Here is a 20591-nt window from a genome sequence, read left to right as displayed (position 1 = left end):
TGCAGTGTACAGAGAGTAGCCTAAAACTTTTAATTGTTTGTCATGTTTCAAAAGAGAACATTGAACCCTATACCAGGCCTGTAAACCTGAAGGTTATACTTCTTATTGATGTTTGGGTGATGGTTCTGGTTTTGTGACTGCCATTCAGTTTTAGTATTGGTTCAGATGATCTTCAAGTTATAGCTCATTGAAAGGTACTGCACTTGGGAATTTCACTCTCTTCTTTTCTTTATGCACTTTTGTGGTAATGGTTGCTAATTTACATCAGTCATAGAAGGTATTAATCTAAGGGCTAATAGCACATTTGTTCCTTCAGGTATTGGTAAATTCTAATTTTAGTCCTTGTGATAGTTGATTAAGCATATATAACCTTCTATTACTTCAAATACGCCTTTTGATCCCTTTGCTCGTGAATATTCACAAATTTTCAGAATTATTAACTACTCGCTATTTAATTTTTCATGTGTTGTGTTAAGCTTGTACTCCATATTTGAGGTTAATATACTTATTAAAAAAAAAGAAAAAAGTAGAAATGCAACATGTTTCTTAAATAAAGGGACCAAAAACACACATTTTAATTAATTGAAGGTTAAATATGTCGAGTCATATATTAATATTACAAGGATCAAATTAGAATTTACCAATAACTAAGGGACTAAAATGCTATTATCCCTTAATCTTATTATATCCACACCTCATTTTCTTAACTTGGTTTTATCCTTCATCTCTTATCCTTCCATTTTGAACCAGTATCTTGTTAAACCAGAGGTAGCAGGAGGAGATAATTCTCTTCATCTCCAGATTTGCCATACACAACTGTAGCTCCTTGGCATTGCCATTTGACATCTTTCATTTAATACTTCCTTTTATGAAAGATAGGAAACAAGAACATAGATCTTAGGTCATTGTTTATGGCATGCTAAGAGATGACTACGACAAAAACACAGCCATAACAGATCTAGCAGATAGAAGGGAATCAAGAACACAATTTTTTCTTAGGGCATTTTCCAGTAATCCCTCCTGTCCTCTTTCTATTTTGTGACATCCTAAAATGTATGAGATATGTTCTACTAATAGCAGGAGCATATTAAATAGTGTGTTATTATTTTAGATTTAATAGTTTGAAGAATTAGTCCTAAAGGTTGACATTAAACTAGTGCCTCAAACTAGTACTAGTTGATGAGAGTTAGTTCAAAAACAAACAAACAAAAAAGAATAGAAAAATTCCTCAAGGGTATTATCTCAATTCCGATAAAATGCAATTGGGAAAAATATGCCTCGGCAATGTCTTATATAACCTTCAGCAGTTTATAATATTCAAATCTATTTACTAATCAAATAGTTGCTTTAACATTATTTTCACCATCTTTTATATAATAATAATGTAAAAGAATAGTGAAAGGAGAATTAAACAGGCCATTTGGACGGCCAAGTTACTGCCTAATGCTATAACAAAAAATGTAAAAAGAGATTACAAGAAAAAATGGAATTTCTAGTAACAAAATTGTCTTCATCACTCTGGATATACAATCTTCATACTTGGACAGTATGCAAGGCCCGTGTGGGGTAAATATGCAAGGCCCGTATTCCACTATTCCTCCTATAAAACACAGCCTGAGAAGGGCCCCCGTCAAATAATGACTTCTATGGTACATTAATCTGTGAACAAGTGTGATGTTACGTTGCCTCAACGGCTTCTTCCACCTGTGGCTGGCGCTTAGGTCGACCACATCGCCTTACATCTTTACTTAACAAAAGCTTCAAAGCTTTTTCCAGGGTTATGTCACCAGGCTTTAAGTTCTGTCACCAAATTAGTATAAGCATCATTAGTGTCCATTTACAATTTCTATCAGCAAATATTGAAATCTATCAGCTATCCCCCGATCCCAGCACCAAGAACTTCTCATGGAAAAAAGAAGGAAACGGTAAATCATATCCTTAGATAGGGGGTTATGGAGGACACGATTAGGGTAGAAAGTTAGCAGGTAGGTAGCATAGTTCTACTTGTTTCATACTAGTAGTGGTAGTCTTACTCTTGTAGTCTATTGTCCGTTGATTTCTGCGACTATCTGTTGTTTTCTTGTGTTTCGATTATCGTATGCATTTGCGGTAGTTCAAATACTTCATTTCTCTCGATAGCTTTATCATGCTTTTTATACTATTTTCCCGACTTCTTATACTGCTTTGAATTGCTTGTCCTTATGCCGACAGTCTACCAAAAACAGCCTCTCTACCTCCCAAGGTAGAGGTAAGGTCTGTGTACGCTCTACCCCGCTCTACCCTCCCCAAACCCCACTTTGTGGGATTCAACTGGGTATGTTGTTGTTGTAACCTGCTTCAAAGTCATTCAAGTCGTCATTGATCTAGTTGAGATTTGTACAGACTTTATTCACTTCTAAATTACTCCCAAGAGAAAAGGGACACTTTATGATACATGTATTGTATCAATAATAGACAATAACTAATAGTAGTAGGTAAAATAACATTCTGACCGGCACTGATATTCATTGATATAGAGTTGACAGTAGTTGCAGAAACTCAATTTCAAAAAAAAAAAGTAGTAGTTGCAGAAACATTTGTAAACAGTAAACAGGAAAAGCAGTAGCTTCATCTAATAGTAACAGAATGGATTTTTTTTTTTTTTATAGTAACAGAATAGATATGTAAAACTGAACCTTAAAAAGAAATTACTTTCAGTAAAATTATTGATGAGCAATAAGAAATGCAAAGGCAAAGTTTTCAAATTAGCACTTGGAACAAAAATCTGACGAAAGATACTAGCAGAAAGGTTTGCAAAAATGTTATTTCTTCAGTTAGGCAAGTTTTGTTCTAATAAAAACTACTTAACAAATATAACGTTGTATCAAGTAGTGGACATTGTGAGGCCATACAAGTTACAACGCTATAATAGTTCTTAAGGTCTTCAATTCCCACTTGTGGAAGCAGGAAGTATGGAGACATGAGAGGCTCATCAACCATTGGCATTAGGCTGATATACAGGAATTGAAGGCATACTAATAAGTGCTTGAACTCCCAGTTTTTACTTTTGTGACTATTCCTAATAGGCAATTATGAACAAGTGATTAACTCCCCAAAAATTTTAAGCACAAAGCACCCAAGGAAGGGGCCTAGTGATCAATGAAGTATTGAAGTCGGAGGAGAACCATGAGATCTCAGGTTCAAATCTCAGCGGAGGCAAAGACACTTGATTTCTTCCCATCTTCCTAAAGCCTTGGTGGACAAAGTCGGTCACCCGGTAATGGTGGAATAGTCGAGGTGCATGCAAGCTGCCCGGACACCACCATCATTTAGAAAAAAGGTTTAAGCACAAAGTATCTGATGTCTGAGACGACTGATTCTGGATTTCTAGACATTAGGGAGACACTCTTTTTTGATAATGGTAACATTGACATCTGGGAGATAGTTTTACAAGTTCTATTACTTCTCACTAGATTAAGCACAAAGTTATAGAAGTCCAATGATTTGAATTGAGAGAAAATGCTGAAGTATTCCTCCATGGCAGATGTTTTTCCCTGCTTCACCCTCATGCATCATTAATGTATACCGCCAACAAAGGCACAAACAGGACTGCAAACCACAAACCAAGAGTAAAGCGACATTTTGAAAACTGGAAACTAGAAAACCCCGAATTTCACTTTTCATCCATCAAAACTGCAGGAGACCCATGATGCTGTAACTGTGTCATCACTTTTTATCAGATCATTATTGATTCCATGATAATTTTCTCTGATAAATACCTTATAATTACAGTTATTAATCAGCAGCAAGCTAGCATATCAAAGCACCATGTTTGAGAAAACAATTCTCGTACAGAGAGAGATTGAACCAAACCTTGGGAACTGGAGCAATTGTTCGCCTATGTCTGATTGTAAATCCAAACTTTGCAAGCTTTAAAACGACCGGCTGGTTATCATCGGGATGGTTTCCCTATAGAAAAGACCGATTCATCTTTTGTATGCATACTCATAACCAGTGATATAGAAATTTAAAACTGAAGATAGAAATAATTAATAAAAATAAATAAATAAATCAATAAAAAGGAAGTACACATTGCAACATACCAATGTTACAGGGTAACGCAGCAACTCCAGGGCATCTTCCAAGGTAACAGAACTGACGTCCTTCACCTAGATCATGAAAAATGCATTTACATCACTGACCATCTAAATAAATAAATTTGTCTCTTTTAACTAAATGTGGAAGATTAATAAAAAATTATACTCCAGGTGCAATTATATCAAATGCAGACAAAAACAAAAGGTAATTCAGTTGCCTTACTCGTCAGAAGGGGAAAAGAAAGGAGCCGCTCAACGCTTTGGAGCAATTGCAGTATCTTTTTTCTATTATATAGTACTATAAAAGTGGAAAATGGTATTTACACATGTGAAAGAACCAAGTTCAATAAAGTGCTTGTCAAAATACCTGCGAAAGCGAAGCCCGCTTGGGAACGTATCCTTTCTTGTCTTCTCCAAGCTGAACATAGTATCCATACGGACCATTCTTCAGAAGAACCTAAAGAGAAAAGGCATAAAGGTCTTTACATCTTTGAGAACAAACAAATAACTAAAAGATAAAATCAACTAGTATAACCAATCAACTAATATATCAAGGGTTTTTAAGTGGAAACCTTCTCATTTGAAGATGGAAGGACACCCAGCAACTTTGGCGGCTCTACATTTCTTTTAGTGTCTTCAGAGGTGATGTCTTCCTCCTCTTCACCATATAATGTCTTGGCAATATACCTAATAATGAATGTCAAAGCTACATCAGCCAATGACAGACGACATCAAAAGAGAAGGAGAGAAGTATATAACTATATTTCTTTTCATTGTTCTGCACTACAAAATAACAAATTTGTCACACTGCTGCTATGTTTATAAGTTCATGAGCTTAGAACTTACAAGGTGTGATAACCGAAATAAAGATTTAATGATGGAAAGAACGAACTTTAAGTTTAAGCTAAAGAATATATGCCTGATGCATTAAAAGTACTCAAAGTGCAAAGGATGTAAAAGAAAGAATCAGAGGAAAGGGGGGAGGGAACTCTTTTTTTTTCCAATTGCTTTGCATGGGATAACAGTACAATCTTTAAGGAAGTTCACTGAGACTTAAGGTTTAGAAGGAATCTTCAGTATTGGGAGGCAGCGAAATTTCAAGGTCTGGTTGAATTGCTCTATAAACAAAGTTCTTCACATAACAGCCAGGTTTATTGGGAGTCGAGGGCAGGGAGTTTGGGTTTGTTTTCAGTAAAGTCCTTTAGTAATAAGCTCTAGATTTAAGAGGAATCAACCTTTCCACATCTATTGATTTGGATTCCAAGGACGCCAAGAAAGTGTGTTTCTTCACTTCGTTGGGGGCAGGGGAGCGATTCTAACATGTGAAAATTTGAGGTAAGGAAATCATATATCTATTAGTGTTTAATGTGTGAGATTTCTACCAGGGTAGTTTTTAACCATATAGGAGAAGATAGGAGGGAATGGCTGGAGCGAGCTATTGGGGAGGAGGAGGTGTGGGAGACAATGGTGAGTTGTGCCGGTTATAAGGCCCTTGGACTGGCTGGTTTTACCCTGGCTTTTTCCCAACAGTTTGGAGCACAATAAAGGAGATGTGATGAAAACCACAGGTGCATAAGCGACATCAAGGCTTACAGGCCTTTAAGTCTAATAGGAAATATCTATAAGATAACCTTAAGGTGCTTTCTAGACTAAAGAAGCTAGTGGACGAGACAAGTCTTAGATGTGACTAGTGACAAATGAAGTGTTAGATTCAAGAAGGGAGAAAGGTGAACCTAGGAATCAATGTAAGCTGGATTTCGAGAAGGCCTATGATCATGTGGATTGAGAGTTTTTTTGGAGTTTGCTATGATGAAGATGGGATCTGGGGATAAGTGGAGAAAGTTGATCATGTTTTGCATCTCAACCGTTAGACTCAAAATGGAAAATATAAACACAACATATGTAAATGCAAGAACAGATACCACACCGACATTTATGGTATCAGAAGAAGATGAATCCACAGTATTTAAAAGATCCAAAATCTATGATAGGTCATTACTCACTTGCATTTTGGGTGCTGGTCACAACCTATAAAGTAGCCTGCACCAAACCGGCTCACTTTGAAAATTAAAGTTCCCTGAAGACAGCTTGGACATGTCCTACTTTCATCAGGAAGAGATGCAAACAGAAAATCACCAAACGTTTTCTCCAACATCTTCTCCACTTGATGAATGTGCACATTACCAGTATGTTCACAATACTTGCTAAATCTAGTCCAGTAATCTCTCAAAAGGCCTTTCCATTCAGTCAAACCAGCAGAGACATTATCAAGTTCTGTCTCCATGTCGGCGGTGAAACTATAATCTGTTACTTCAGTAAAATAATGAGAGAGAAATGCTGATACCATACGCCCACGAAATTCAGGGTACAGTGTTCTGCCCTTGGCAGTGACATAATTCCTATCCTTTAATACTTTTATTGTGGTTGCATAAGTGGAAGGTCTTCCGATGCCGAGCTCCTCCAGCTTTTTAACCAAAGACCCCTCAGAGTATCGTGGTGGAGGCTGAGTGTGGTGTTGATCGAGTTTCACTTTACCCAAATACAGTGGATCTCCAGCAGTTAAACTCCTAAGAGCCTCAAATACTTCAGAACGATCATCCCTCCCACTGTCACTATCTTTCGTTGAGTTAGTTTCCACATCCTCATAGACAGCTTGGTATCCGGGAAACTGTACTTTTGAGCTTGTAGAACGAAAGATTATGGATTGGTCAGGTTTCCCAATATCAACTTGTATCTGCTCTATGGTAGCAGGTTCCATCTGGCATGCCATGGTACGGGACCATATAAGTTTGTATAGCTTAAGTGCATCATCATCCAGCACCCCAACAAGCTTTGAGGGTAGCCTTCGGACATCAGTGGGTCTAATAGCTTCATGGGCCTCTTGAGCATTCTTCACCTTCTTGAAGTATTTACGGGCATTCTTTGATGCAAAAGTCTGTCCATACCTTTCGCTGATATAGGATTGAATGTCCTGGGTAGCTTCATCTGAAATGTGCAATCCATCTGTTCTGATGTAAGTTATCAATCCTGTTGCCTGGCCATCTGATAACTGGATCCCCTCATAGAGCTTTTGTGCAACTTTCATCGTATATGATGATGTGAAATCCAACTTGTTTGCAGCATCTTGCTGAAGTGTTGATGTTATATAAGGAGGAGGGGGGTTTCTCTGCTTTTTGGTTATCTTAGAGTTTAGAACTTCAAAGTTTGATGCATTTATCTTCTGTTCAATTTCCATTGCTTCAGTATGTGAGCTAACAGAGAACTGACTTAATTTCTTGGAATCAAAATGAGTCAAGTGGGATGACAAAAAGTTATTGGCTAAATCTAGGTTTATGTCCTTCTTAAATTCAACCAGGACTGTCCAATATTCCTGTGGTTTGAATCCATCGATTTCCATTTCTCTGTCACATATAAGTGATAGGGCAGCAGACTGAACCCGGCCAGCAGATTGACAACCAGGTAGTTTTCTCCATAGCAGTGGAGAAATGTTGAACCCAATCAGGTAGTCAAGAGCACGCCTTGCAAGATAAGCATGTACTAAATTTGCGTCAATCTCCCTTGGAGACTGGAGGGAAGCTTTGATGGATGATTCAGTAATTTCATTGAAAACAACCCTTGCCACATTAATATCATCACGTAGCGCATCCTGTTGGTGTAACATCTCTATAATGTGCCAAGATATAGCCTCTCCTTCACGGTCAGGATCTGATGCAAGAACAAGATTCTGGGCTCTGAGAATCAACGAAGAACAGATAAGAAACTGAGCATGACATTGCTTAAAACAGCTCTAGCTACAAACCAACCATTTTATGAAATTTTATTGAATCTAGTTTGTGTCTTCCATAATCTCTATGTAACTGGTCCATTTGTTAATTGAACATTGATGAAACTCAAAACTGTTTTTCTTTTTCACTATAATCATGATTATTGAATTGTAGGAATTTTTTTAAGAAAATAAATATGAATTACATTTTTTTATCAAGAAAAAAATATGAATTACATAATCACTACTAATCCTCCCCAACGTGTTAGCACCATGTTAATACATAAACTAATCAGAAGTTGGAACAACGATAACATACCCACTTAGCGCAACCTTGATGCTCTTGAGATGAGTCCAAGCAGCAGAAGGAACCTCCCATACCATGCTGAAGTCATCATCTGGTCGGACAGATCCAGACCTAGCAGCCAAGTCCCTGACATGACCATAACTGGGCAGGACTTCAAACATGTCACCAAGGTACCCTTGGATAACTCTCGCCTTTGTGGCAGACTCCACCAACAATACAGTCTTTGCTGTGGGAGGATATAGTTGTGGCCATTTCTTGTGTCCCGGGGGCTTACTTTTGATGCTCACATCTGAACTCTTATCTGGTACTAACTTACTATCAGATGGCAATACAGATGCCTCATTCAGTTCTCGAAGAGATTTGGTCTCCTTGGTGGATTTCTTTTTCCTGAGAGAGGTTCTTTTCCCTTGCGCCAAGTCAACCTTCATTGAGACATCGCCAGCAGGCCCTACTGTGGAAGAATCAACGGGCAAACTAATCTGGAATACTGCAAGGTTAGTGCAGGTAATTATGCAGCAAAACACATCAAAATATGATAATTCCAGAAAATGAGAAATTGCAAACCTCTGATACTGCTGGAGATTGCTCATCTTTAGCGGGGTTAGACTTCTTTGCTCGGGGAGTCCTAGAAACTTTTGGCTGATCTACTGCATCAGAAGCAACATTTTTATTCTTTTTGCTTCTTGATTGCTTCTTTGCTTTCTCCTTACCCGTGGATGTTGACTTCCCATTATTACCAAGAGAAGGACCTGAAATGTCCGGGCTGACAACCTTCTCATCAACCTTAACCGGGGTGTCTTTTGAAATGACCAGATCAACATTCTTACTAGCTGATACTTTGGAGTTTGGAGTGCCTTTTTCAGGCACCTTGTCCGACATAGCATTTCTTCTATGAACAGCCAATTCTTTTGACCGCTTCGAGTGATTCTTGAAATTTTTAAAGAATGTCTTATTTCCATCACTAACAACTTTTGCTCCAACAGTACCTTTATCTGCTATTGCTCTTGCGTCAGGGAAAATATATGTTTTTCCATTTGTGTTGTATGACCGTGAACCTATTCCTCCAAATGGCCTGACACCGATAAATCCCTCCTTTGATTGCAGAAGGATACTAAATGCAGAAGAAGATCCAGGATTAGTATAGCTTCTGATAGGATGAATTTTCTTTAGAGAAGTGACTCTTAAATTACTTGGTTGCCTAGCTCTGGTCCCACAACATAACCTGGCTTTACGAGACAAATTCTCAAATCTGTCAACGGTTGTGAACGTCGAACATTGTAAGCAATTTGCCTGATAATTATGTAGTGTCCTGTTCTGCAACTTAATCCAAAAAAAAAAAGAGATGGTAAAGTCAATACGGTGGTTATTGCAACAAGGAATTCAAAGAAATAGGGGTATTTAATTTCCAGAAAACTTCTCTATTATCTTTTCATGAATCACTAAAGTGTACAGAACGAGGCAAAACAAATCTTCGAATTTCCCTAGTAACCATCAAAATGTATATATCTTATAGAACTTCACAAAGTAGGAAAAAAAGATTGAAAAAACAAGGTCCAGCAAAACCTCTAGATGTGCTGCAAAATCTACAAATTAAAGAAAAAAATTCCTTTTTTTTTTCCTTTTTGGCATTAGTTAGGGCACAGCGATAATGGAAAGAGCTCTCTCAAGTTTGGTTCACAATAGTGAGTGATCCTAAGCAAAAGTTCAGTATCATAAGCTTATTCCATAAGCATTAAAGAAAACAACTACTAAAATTTGCTCTTTAACTCTAACAAGATATTGACATCAAAAGTAATTCAAATGGATTCTGTCTGTGATTGCCCCAACCCAACTGCAAACTAAAACAAATAAAAGCCTCCGGCTCTGAAGTTAAATAAAATTATGCATTTTAACAGTCAAATTATTCCCTATAGTTTTCACCTCTGCCATTTTTGTTTCACGGATTCAAAACTCAAGGAAGTTACATACCCCAATTCTGTTTCAAGGGGTTCAATTCAAGGAGGTTACTTTCATACGTAAAATAAAATAGGATGACTGAGATAAGTACTCTATACAGTCCCTTGAAAAGAAAATAGTAAAAAAGAGAAAGTAAAGACTATAAATTTACTTTCTTTTCTTTTCCTCATTATTTGATTATTTCCACCTTCCAACAAACCAAGTATAGCTCGAGAAACTAAAAAGCTCCAGTTGTTATAAGGAAAAAACTAAGCATAAATTGAATCCTAATACTAAAGAACTAATATAAGAACTTAACCTTTCTTTGTTTTGAGATAAATAATATCTCTCGAACAATTTCAAATAAATGATTTAAATGGGAATTCTCCATAAGTGGAACTCCATAACAATTAACATTACAGGCTCATTCCCTCCTTTATAAGTAGGCACATACATGAAAAAGTGTGAAAATATTTACAGAGAAACAGAATGAAATACTAAATACTACCATTGAAAACTAAAGAAAGAGGAGAAAACTGAGCCTATTGTTAGATTCTAACACTGATAGACTAAGGGTCTGTTCGGTATGAAGGAAAACATTTTCCAATTTTCCAGTTGGTTAAAATATTTGGAAAACATTTTCTCTAGGAAAACAGCAAGTCCCTTAAAAATGAGGAAAATGACTTGCCTGATGAAGGAGGGAAAACAAGTTTCATAAGTGACATTCCAAGTTAATCGTCTCCTCCCCACCCACCCAACACCCCTTGACCATCCCAACCCCACCCCCACCCCCACTCCCAAAACACCCCTTGACCATCCCACCCACCCCCCCGCCCACCCCCCACTCCTCACGCCTATAGTATTTTGCTAGATTAAATACAAATGTTATTGGGATAATATCTTCTTGCTTACTTACTCAACACTAGAAAATAAGTAAGAAACCAACTTGTTTTCCAAGAAAACATTTTCCTTCACACCCTTAGCTTCAAACCTTTTATATACTTGTTTCTTGTAATTCTAAATTTCAATTAAATGAGAAAAGATGGAAACTTTTTGGTTACCATGATGGAGCGGCAGCTAAATAAGTGTTGAACCAATGCCATTCAGAATCCCAAGAAGGTAAATATTTACTGGAGAGAAGATAATGGAAAGAGCAAAACCATGAATGTGCTATGTAAAAACATCAGCTTTACTGATTCTTAAAATTTACAACTATTTCTACAAGGACCTAAGAAAATTAATATAAATGAGAGCCTTATGTGGACTGCAAGAAAGAAAGGAGGAGGCAGTATTGTGAAGGGGTTTTGGACAAGAAAGAGAGGATGAGAGGGTTTAGCAGTAGGTCGTACTACCACTAGGACAACGTTTTTTTTTTTTTTTTAAATGTAAATTTGTTATTTTCTTATATTATTATGTACTCTTTTTGTAAATTATTATTTTCACTTAACATTCTCAACTTTAATTGTTTAAATGAACACCCCCCCCCCTCCACCACTCAAACCCCCAACAAGAACAAAAAAATCAACAACGCTTCTTTCACCTTCATATTTCGAGTCCGCAACTTAAATGACCCAAAAAGCGGGATTGAGTACCAAAATAACCCATAAAAAAAAGTGACCAAAGTGTCTTTTGCGCATTAATTTAGAGTGCAATAGGACTGAACTGTAACTTTACAGTTAAGTCCTATTGCGCACTAAATTAGTGCGCGTGGGTTATTTCATTTTCCCCACACTTGTGTAATTTCAAAGTTTTGAAATTTCACGATTTTTTCATACTTTGACCAAAATTAGTAAAGTTTCAAAACGTCGGAATATCAATATTTTATATAGAACCTGATATTTTTTTTCTGCGAATAATAATGTAGGCTCAATACATCAAGTATACGTAAAGGTTTGGATCATCGTTTTAGGGGTTGTAAAGGGCCCCGAAGTAAGTTTTGTTTGTTTGGAAACTTGTTATTTTTAGGTTTAAGTGTTTTATTTTATAAAGTTTTGATTTAAGCGTTTTATTATTAGGTCAAGGCATTACATTATTAAGGATATGTCGAGTTTTTTTTTTTTTTTTTTTTTTTGTTCATAATTCAAGACAATTTGAATACATCAAGAAGAATTAAAATACATTGATAATTCAAGACAATTCCAATACATCAAGAAGGATTAAAATACATTCATAATTCAAGACAATCTTCAACCCCCGGAGGCTCTTCCACTACGAGAGGTTCTTCCACCACCAGAGATACTTGCACCACCACGGCCCCGTAGTGACACAAACGGTTATCATGGCCAAACTCCTTACACGTTGAGCACTTTCGAGAGTATGTCCTATCCGGAACATCCATTTGATTGGGAAACTGAGTTCGTGCGTTAACATGAATTTTACAGATATATTCCTTGTTAGCAATCATTGAAAATGGCTCGTTTGGCCAATAAGATTGATCACCAAGTGGGTAGAAACCTCCGGCATATGCTTTAAAATAATTTTCGACGTTACATAAGTGGATGTCGTTCTTCCCAGTGCCTCGAAACACTTGATGGCATGAGAACACAGCATGTGGTATGATTGTCACTTACCACAACTACACATTCTCGTTCTCTCATAAACGGTATGAAGGTTTCCTCCCCGACCTTGGTAATAACCTGTTCGGACTTCATACACACGTTCAACATAGTTATACTCTACCATCTGGTATAGCTCACATTTTTTTCCTATAATGCTCGAACATTTGTGCAAGTTTTGGCATCAATCTCCCACCATCTGCTAATATGGCTCTGGCATGTATTGTTCCAGCGGCAAACCGCACCACAACTTGCTTGAAAGTCACTCTCACCATTGCAGTAATTCGCAGTCCCCGAGCAGATTTTAGCAAACCATTGAATGACTCTGTGCTGTTTGTTGTAGCATCCCCCATCTCTTACCTCCATCCGCATGTGATGTCCATTTCTCAAACTCGATATCCTTCAACCAATTATATGCTATTGGATTCACTGTCTTGATTATCTCCATCCGTATAAGAAACTTTTTTTTGTTGATGCTCCATTGCAGCCGCCCACATCAATTTGTTTAGTATGTTGTTTCCAAATTTTGTTTGGAAATTAGCTTTTATGTGCCTTAAACAAAATGATGGTAAGCAAAAAGAGGCTGCCACCCCGAAAAATTAGACGTATTGTGTAATATGGCTTGACGTCGATTAGATAGCACGCATATGCCCATACGATCCTTAATAACATATCGCCTCAAATGTGCCAAAAACATCCCCTATGTGTCGTTGCTTTCATTAGCGGCAATGGCAAAAGCAAGAGGGAATATCGATCCATTAGCATCCATCCCTACTGCAATCAGTAGCTTGATGTCGTATACCCCGTACACATGTGTGCCATGTGTGGATATGACTGGCCTATAATGAGCAAAACCATCAATGCATGGTTTGAATGTCCAAAACACAAAATTGAAAATATTACCGGCAACAAGCTTCCACTCTACAACAGTACCAGGATTGAATTTCTATAGAGCCGCCATATACCTCGGCAACTACTGGAAAGAGCCCTTCCATGTACTATAAATCATCTCAAAAGCCCGCTTACGTCCGAGATATCCCTTTGTCTTGCTTATCATTTTACGATATGTTTCCTTAACGTTTCTAATGCAATCTTTGATAGGTTACCTGGAAAAGTTTAAACAAACAACATTTAGCAATAATATGATAAATTAATTGATGCCATAATTATAATGAACTTGGTCGAATAGCTTACCTTGGGGTTTCGGCAACGTGAACAAGTAACACTTGAGCAATCATATTTGTATCTAAATTAAAATGGTCTGCTTGATTCTCTCCCATATCACAAGTGTGACGTGGGTAGAATTTTGTGATAATCCACATACTATCATGCTTAACAATACCACGAAGCATCCATTGACAACCTTGATACTGTTGTCTGCAAACCAGTCTCAAGATCTTTCGGGTTGAATCATCAACCTTAAACTCCCTCATTCCCTGGTAGCTATAAATTTTGACCGCCCTTTGCAATGCCTTTTTGGATTCGAACATCATGCCCTTTGCAAAGTGAACTTGGTCCCTTACAAGATCGATCGGTTCTTTCCATAATTTATAGCAAACTGGATCATCTTCTCTGGTGTAGACGAAGGCATCAGGACGACCTTGAAGATTATAAAGATATGGAATCACGTCAGAATGCCACTGTATTGGGCTTTCGGCCATCGGCTCTTATTGGTGAATTGGCCTTTCGGCCATCGGCTCTTATTGGTGAATTGGCCTTTCGGCCATCGTTTCTTGCTGGTTTGGCCGACTTTGCATCATTTATGTTACACCCCGTATCTTAGAACTAAGGTTAGACTCGTATCATTAGAGTTTTAGCGGAAAATTTGAAAGTTTATCCGTGTTACGAACGTGGTTGACAAGCCTACTTCGGGCACACATAACCCCTTGATTCGTTGAGAATTTGGAAAAGGTTCCCAATGAAAGTTGTAATACGTAGAAATACCTTTTCAGGCATATAAGGACCAAGCCAATTGGAGTTCGGAGCAAGGAGATATGATCGTATCAAAATGGATAATAGAGAGGTGCTTAAGATTCGGTAGAATCGACTAAGTTTTCAATACGTCTGCCTTCCAGCCCAATTACAGGAAAATCCGTTGATAATTTGAGAAAACTTAAACATGAAAGTTGTAATCCTTTGAAATATCTTTCCAATGATATATTGTGGAGCCCGAACGGAGCTCTGCGCTAGGAGTTATGCTTATTTTATTGAACATTATCGACTAAAAGTAAAAGTGACAGGGGAGCTCACCCCAAAGCGAGGCAGGGGCTCGCCTTGGGCCGCGCTCAGCTAGGTAGGGGTCCAAAAGTGGGAAAAATTCAAGAAGATAATCTAAGTGTAAAATAGAAAAGGGAGCTCGCTGAGCTCGCCCCAAAGCGAGGCAGGGGCAAGCCATAGACCGCGCTCGGTGAGCCTAGGGGTCCAAAATGCCCCATGCTATAAATTCAACATTTAACTTGAAATTTCATTTATCAGACATTCCAACTTCGTTCTAAAACCCTAAGCAGCCGTTTTTCTCCTCTCCTCATCCTCCCACGTCAAGGTAAGATCGCTCTAACGATTTCTAAGAAATTCAAACATTAATTCATGATTAGTAACATGATTCTTCAACCAAAACATAGGATTTCCATGTAAATCCTTCTCAAGCGATTCAAAGCTATGATTTTGGTGTTTTTCGTCAGAGAAGCAGTTTAGTTCGTTAGATCGAAGCGATTACAGGTATGTGAGGCTAACTCTCTACGTTTAGGAAGGTTGATGATTCTCCCTACGCCACGTTCTTCTATGACTATTATGATTGGCCTCAGAATCATAGATATGTCTTAGTTCCATGAATAGTTGCAGAACTTCTATACTCCTGATGATATAGTTTCGTAATTCGTTCATGACTTTCATTCCGAACGTTGTGAACTCAGTACGTAATTAATATAGACTTGTGTTTGATATCCCATGAGTCTCAGTCATGAAAACCCAAAATGCTTATCAATAGCTAATATTCTAAATTCTATAAACAATCTGTGATTCCATGTCTCATGATAGTAATGCTCAGTATCCATGTTAGAACAATAATATGAAGGTTCCTCAACTTTTGATACTTCTTGAAAAATGGTAGAAATATGATGACTCTATAGCTTATGAACTCATGACAGGATTCGAGAAACTATATAAAGTTTAAAATATGTAATTGTGTTAATTGATAAGCATGTCTAAATCCAAGAATGCCTTCAATAATATGAAAAGTGATGTTAAATATTCTTTTGTGATGCATTGCTTTCTAGGTCCATTAGTTTCGGTTGACTATCACCTTTATGTGTATACGTAAGTAGCTCTAGCAGATAGAACGTATATAGCCTGGTAGCGGATGATGCTACCCGCCATGTTATGAAGCATGGTGCATGATGATATGATACACAACCTGGTAGTAGATGATGCTACCCACCATATATATATATATATAGCCTGGCAGTGGATAATGTTGCCCATCATGTTATGAACCGTGGTGCATTATGATACATAGCCTGGTAGTGAATGATGCTACCCGCCATGTTATGAAGCATGGTGCATGATGATATGATACATAGCCTAGTAGTGGATGATGCTACCCACCATATTATAAACCATGGTGCATTATGATACATAGCATGGTAGTGGATGATGCTACCCGCCATGTTATGAACCATGGTGCATTATGATACATAGCCTGGTAGTGGATGATGCTACCCACCATATTATGAATCATGGTGCATTGTTTGAGATATAGCCTGGTAGTGGGTAATGCTGCCCGCCATGTCACAACCTATGGTGCATTGTTTGAAATACCTATTCTCTTAGTTAAAATGGATTACAGACCCCAGTATGGTTCATTACAGAGAGGTGATTCTCCATTCAGAATAGGGAGTATTTATATCTTTACTTCCTTGTTCAGTTTAATTATCAGTTATCTTTTCAGTTTCAGTTTCAGTTTCAGTCTCAGTTTCAGCACTCTTTATATGTTTATTAATTTGGGCTGCCCTTTTCCCGAGCACCCCATTTACAGTTCTTTCTTTCAGTTGCTTTACATACCAGTACAATTCAAATGTACTGACGTCCCCTTTTGTTGCTCTGGGGCCTGCAGGTAACGATTTACAGGTTGACGATTCAGAGTGGTAGGATTATCGTACCAGCTATTTGGTGAGCCCCAGTTCCCTCGGGGCATTATCACACTTTTACAGTTTTTTTAGTATTTCTAGTCGATCGGTATGTCGAGCCTGTGCCGATAAACAGTTAGACTTTATTTTTCTTAGACGCTTCATAGACTATAGTTACAGTTAGTCAGATGTTTAGCAGGCTTTTATGTTAGCCTTGTCGGCCACTTATTCAGACTTTCGAGCTTATTCAGTATTTCCGCATTTATGATATTTCAGATAGATTCTTAGTAGATCAGCATGTGTTAACTATTATTTCAATTTAGTATGTTTTGATGTCACATGTTGATTCAGCAAGCCAGTTGGTTCGCTCGGTCACATGCAGTCAGGCACCGAGTGCCGTGTTACGCCTAGGCCATGGTTCGGAGCGTGACAATTTCTACTAGCTGTAGTTCCTGCATACGAGGATTAACATCAACCTCCTCATCATCATCATCGACGGACTCCTTTGCATTCGGTATTTCATTGCTATCACCTGACGATATTTCTATATAATTAGGATAATCATCACCATCTAGTAAAGGGCTCTTCCTACATGAAAAACAGGTAGTATATTTTACATACCAACATCAAAATATATATGGATTATTTAATATCAAGGTGATGAACCTACCGATAGTGATCAATATTGTCAGGGTTTGAAGAAGGAACAACTGCACCAAAATCAACATTTGGTGTCCTTTGGCGAGTTTTGTGTGTAATTTTCAACTTTGAGACAGTTCAACTAGCGTAAATACTAAACATCAAAACACTTATATTATTTAATTAATAAAAAGTATACCTACCGATAATAATCAGTTGCATCGAACTGAGGGGATTGCCCAATATTACTCATATCAGGTGTATAACCCCTAAAAAGAGACAAAAAAAAAAAAACATTATTATTACCATATGTATGATAAAATAAACATGTGCTACTACACAAAATTATAATTTAAAAATGGATATTTATCAATTTTCACTGTAAATTTGATTAACTCTTGGCTTTAGAGTTTCCAGCTGCACCTAACCACTCAAAATGTCTCCATAAGAACTCAAGTCTGTATAAGTGTTGCCATGAGTAGGCTGGACTTGAGGGACTTCCTGACGACTATTAGGTATCCTCTCAACATACATTTCAAGAACATTGATGTTGACTAACCCCCTATATTCTTCTGGCGCCATCAAATAGTTCCTCAAAGAGTCATCATTATCAATAGTCCACTCACCATAAAACACTAAACCTTGTGTTGCAATGGTTGTTGGATATCTGCCTACTACAGATAATTCACATTCACGAATAGTTTTCATTCTTCTGTGTAAGGCATTGAGTAATGTTTGGTAATCCAACGTAGTTGAAAACTTAACATGGGTTTTTGGTTTATTATTATAACAAACAATATTATTATCATAAAGAATCTCTCCATCCCAAAATAAAGAACCCTTAATAGTTGAAGGGGGAGAAGACATTTTCTTAAGAACTTTGGAGTTTGGTTTTTTTTCAAGAATGTGAAAAAAAACGACTTAAACTTATGAAATGGATGAGTGTTTACCTCATCCAAACTTCATATTAAATAGAAAAAACTTGAGCGTTTGAAAACTCAATATTTTGCGCACTAATTTAGTGTGCAATATAAGTGTGTCATATATTTGAGCATGGTGTTGTCACATCAAGTATATGAAAACTCAATATTTTGCGCACTAATTTAGCGCGCAATATAAGTGTGTCCTATAAAGCATCTGAATTTGAGCATGGTGTTGTCCCATCAAGTATGTGAAAACTCAATATTTTGTGCACTACTTTAGTGCGAAATATAAATGTGTCATATAAAGTGTCTGAATTTGAGCATGGTGTTGTCACATCGAGCATGTAAAAACTCAATATTTTGCGCACTAATTTAGTGCGCAATAAAAGTGTGTCATATAAAGCGTCTGAATTTGAGCATGGTGTTGTCACATCAAGTATGTGAAAACTCAATATTTTGCGTATATAAATGTTGCGCAATATAAGTGTGTCATATAAAGTGTCTGAAATTGAACATGGTGTTGTCACATCAAGTATGTGAAAACTCAATATTTTGCACACTAATTTAATGCGCAATATAAATGTGTCATATAAAGCATCTGAATTTGAGCATGGTGTTGTCACATCAAGCATGTGAAAACTTAATATTTTGCGCACTAATTTAGTGCGCAATATAATTGTGTCATATAAAGCGTCTGAATTTGAGCCTGGTGTTGTCACATCAAGCATGTGAAAACTCAATATTTTGCGCACTAAATTAATTGTGTCATATAAAACGTCTAAATTTGAGCATGGTGTTGTCACATCAAGCATGTGAAAACTCAATATTTTGCGCACTATAAATGTGTCATATAAAGCATCTGAAATTGAGCATAGTGTTGTCACATCAAGGTGTAGTACATAACATGAACGACGAATAACTAGCATTCACAGTAAAACAAGTTATTATGGCATTTTGAAACCAATTTTTTGATATTGGTTCTATTACATGTTTTACCCTAGCAAACATATTAGAATTAACAGGTAGGACATGGGAATTAGATGAGGCTGGTTTTAAATACTCAAATAACTCGAACCACAGATACAGTCAATAATACAACGGCAAAGCTCGGAGTTGTCGGCGCTGTCTGCCGTCGTTGGTAGTGGTGCTGTGTACTAGGTGGACTTCGACTTAAAATCATTCCTTTTATTTCACATAGAGCTCTAATAATCCCCCTAAGTTTGAAGCATTAGCGCATAGTTTCTCTCCTGAACGGCTGTTATTATTCAACTTGACCCATTTGATTCTTTCTTTCCCATTGTGTTAATTAAAAGTTGTTTGATCTAAAATTCCATTGGATCAACTTCTGCATATTACCAGGTATGTATTGATTTCCTCCTCCCTACATACCTTCTCTGCTCTACCAAGTACACAGCACCACCACCAGCGACGAACAGCACCGACAACGTCGGTGCCAATATAAGAGCTTTCCGAGCTTCTCTTTTAGAATCAGGTAAATGGTTTCTTGTATCATTTACTTTTAAACAGGTCAATGGGTTTGGGTCTTAAAAATTGCGTTGGTTTTACTTATTCTGAAATTAAAATGTGTGACCAATTACAAAATATCATGTGGCTTTTTAAAAAAGTTAAATTTGACATGTTAGTTTGAGGGGTATATTTGAGCCAAAAATTAACCTTAAGGGTGTTTTTAGACCTAAAAGGTGGATGGAAGGGTATTTTTAGATCCAAAGGTGGAAGGAGGGTATTTATAAGCCTTTTTCAATAGGTTAGGGGTATTTATGAGCCTTTAGCGATGTTGAAATGCTACAATAATACAATGAGAGCTGAGTGGAATTGACCTGTTAGCGATGTTGAAACGCTAGAACAAAACTTGAGGGCACTCGGACTCAAACATCCAAAAAGTCGTGCTACGTCAATGCCTCGTGGTACACCACAAGAGTTCAATTTTGCTCTTAACCGTTTTTGCTAAGAGAACAATCGGATGAAAATACATTGCCTCAGCGTAGAATATGGTCAACAAAGTTACGTCAGATTCAGATCCAAGTGGGATTCGGACTGTGAGATGTCCGATGAAGATGAATCCCCGTGATCCTATTAATATTTTTTTATAATAAAGTAAGTAGGTAGGATCATAAGGAGCACCCCAAGGGTACTTGGGGTTTTCCAACTATATGAGTAGCCTTTCATTTGTTATTAAACTACAATATATTCAATTTCGAGTAGTAGAAATGTAGATTGATCTGTACTCTTTCCAAATGATTCGAATAAC

The 20591-nt window shown here is 37.3% G+C and overlaps 1 protein-coding gene across 2 annotated transcripts; it reads right to left on the bottom strand.

Annotated features, from left to right (window-relative positions):
• Positions 1 to 1287: 1287 nt before the first annotated feature.
• LOC132038602 (uncharacterized) lies at positions 1288 to 11446 on the bottom strand. 2 transcript variants are annotated; one of them, XM_059429262.1, is made up of 9 exons: positions 11143 to 11446; positions 8711 to 9466; positions 8159 to 8625; positions 6080 to 7807; positions 4649 to 4763; positions 4444 to 4533; positions 4083 to 4148; positions 3853 to 3948; positions 1288 to 1800 (listed from the first exon to the last, which is right to left on the bottom strand). In XM_059429262.1, the coding sequence occupies exons 1-9, from the start codon at positions 11182 to 11184 to the stop codon at positions 1678 to 1680; spliced, it is 3483 nt and encodes a 1160-aa protein (XP_059285245.1). In that variant the 5' UTR covers positions 11185 to 11446; the 3' UTR covers positions 1288 to 1677. The 2 variants fall into 2 exon arrangements, with proteins under 2 accessions (XP_059285245.1, XP_059285251.1); XM_059429268.1 differs by having other exon boundaries at positions 8711 to 9460.
• Positions 11447 to 20591: the final 9145 nt, after the last annotated feature.

This window comes from Lycium ferocissimum, chromosome 2 (assembly GCF_029784015.1).
Source record: "Lycium ferocissimum isolate CSIRO_LF1 chromosome 2, AGI_CSIRO_Lferr_CH_V1, whole genome shotgun sequence".
Classification (NCBI taxonomy): Eukaryota; Viridiplantae; Streptophyta; class Magnoliopsida; order Solanales; family Solanaceae; genus Lycium; species Lycium ferocissimum.
Note: the sequence above shows the minus strand (reverse complement) of the source record. Positions and strands in the feature narration are given on the sequence as shown.

Bases quoted from the DNA above. Each gene is read 5' to 3' on its own strand.
- LOC132038602 (XM_059429262.1), bottom strand. From the start codon at position 11,184: ATGGCATTGGTTCAACACTTATTTAGCTGCCGCTCCATCATG. The intron at 4,764-6,079 runs GTGAGTAATGAC...ATTCATTATTAG, and splicing joins GACCAGCACCCAAAATGCAA to GTATATTGCCAAGACATTAT. The intron at 4,149-4,443 runs GTATTTTGACAA...TTCATGATCTAG, and splicing joins AGCGGGCTTCGCTTTCGCAG to GTGAAGGACGTCAGTTCTGT.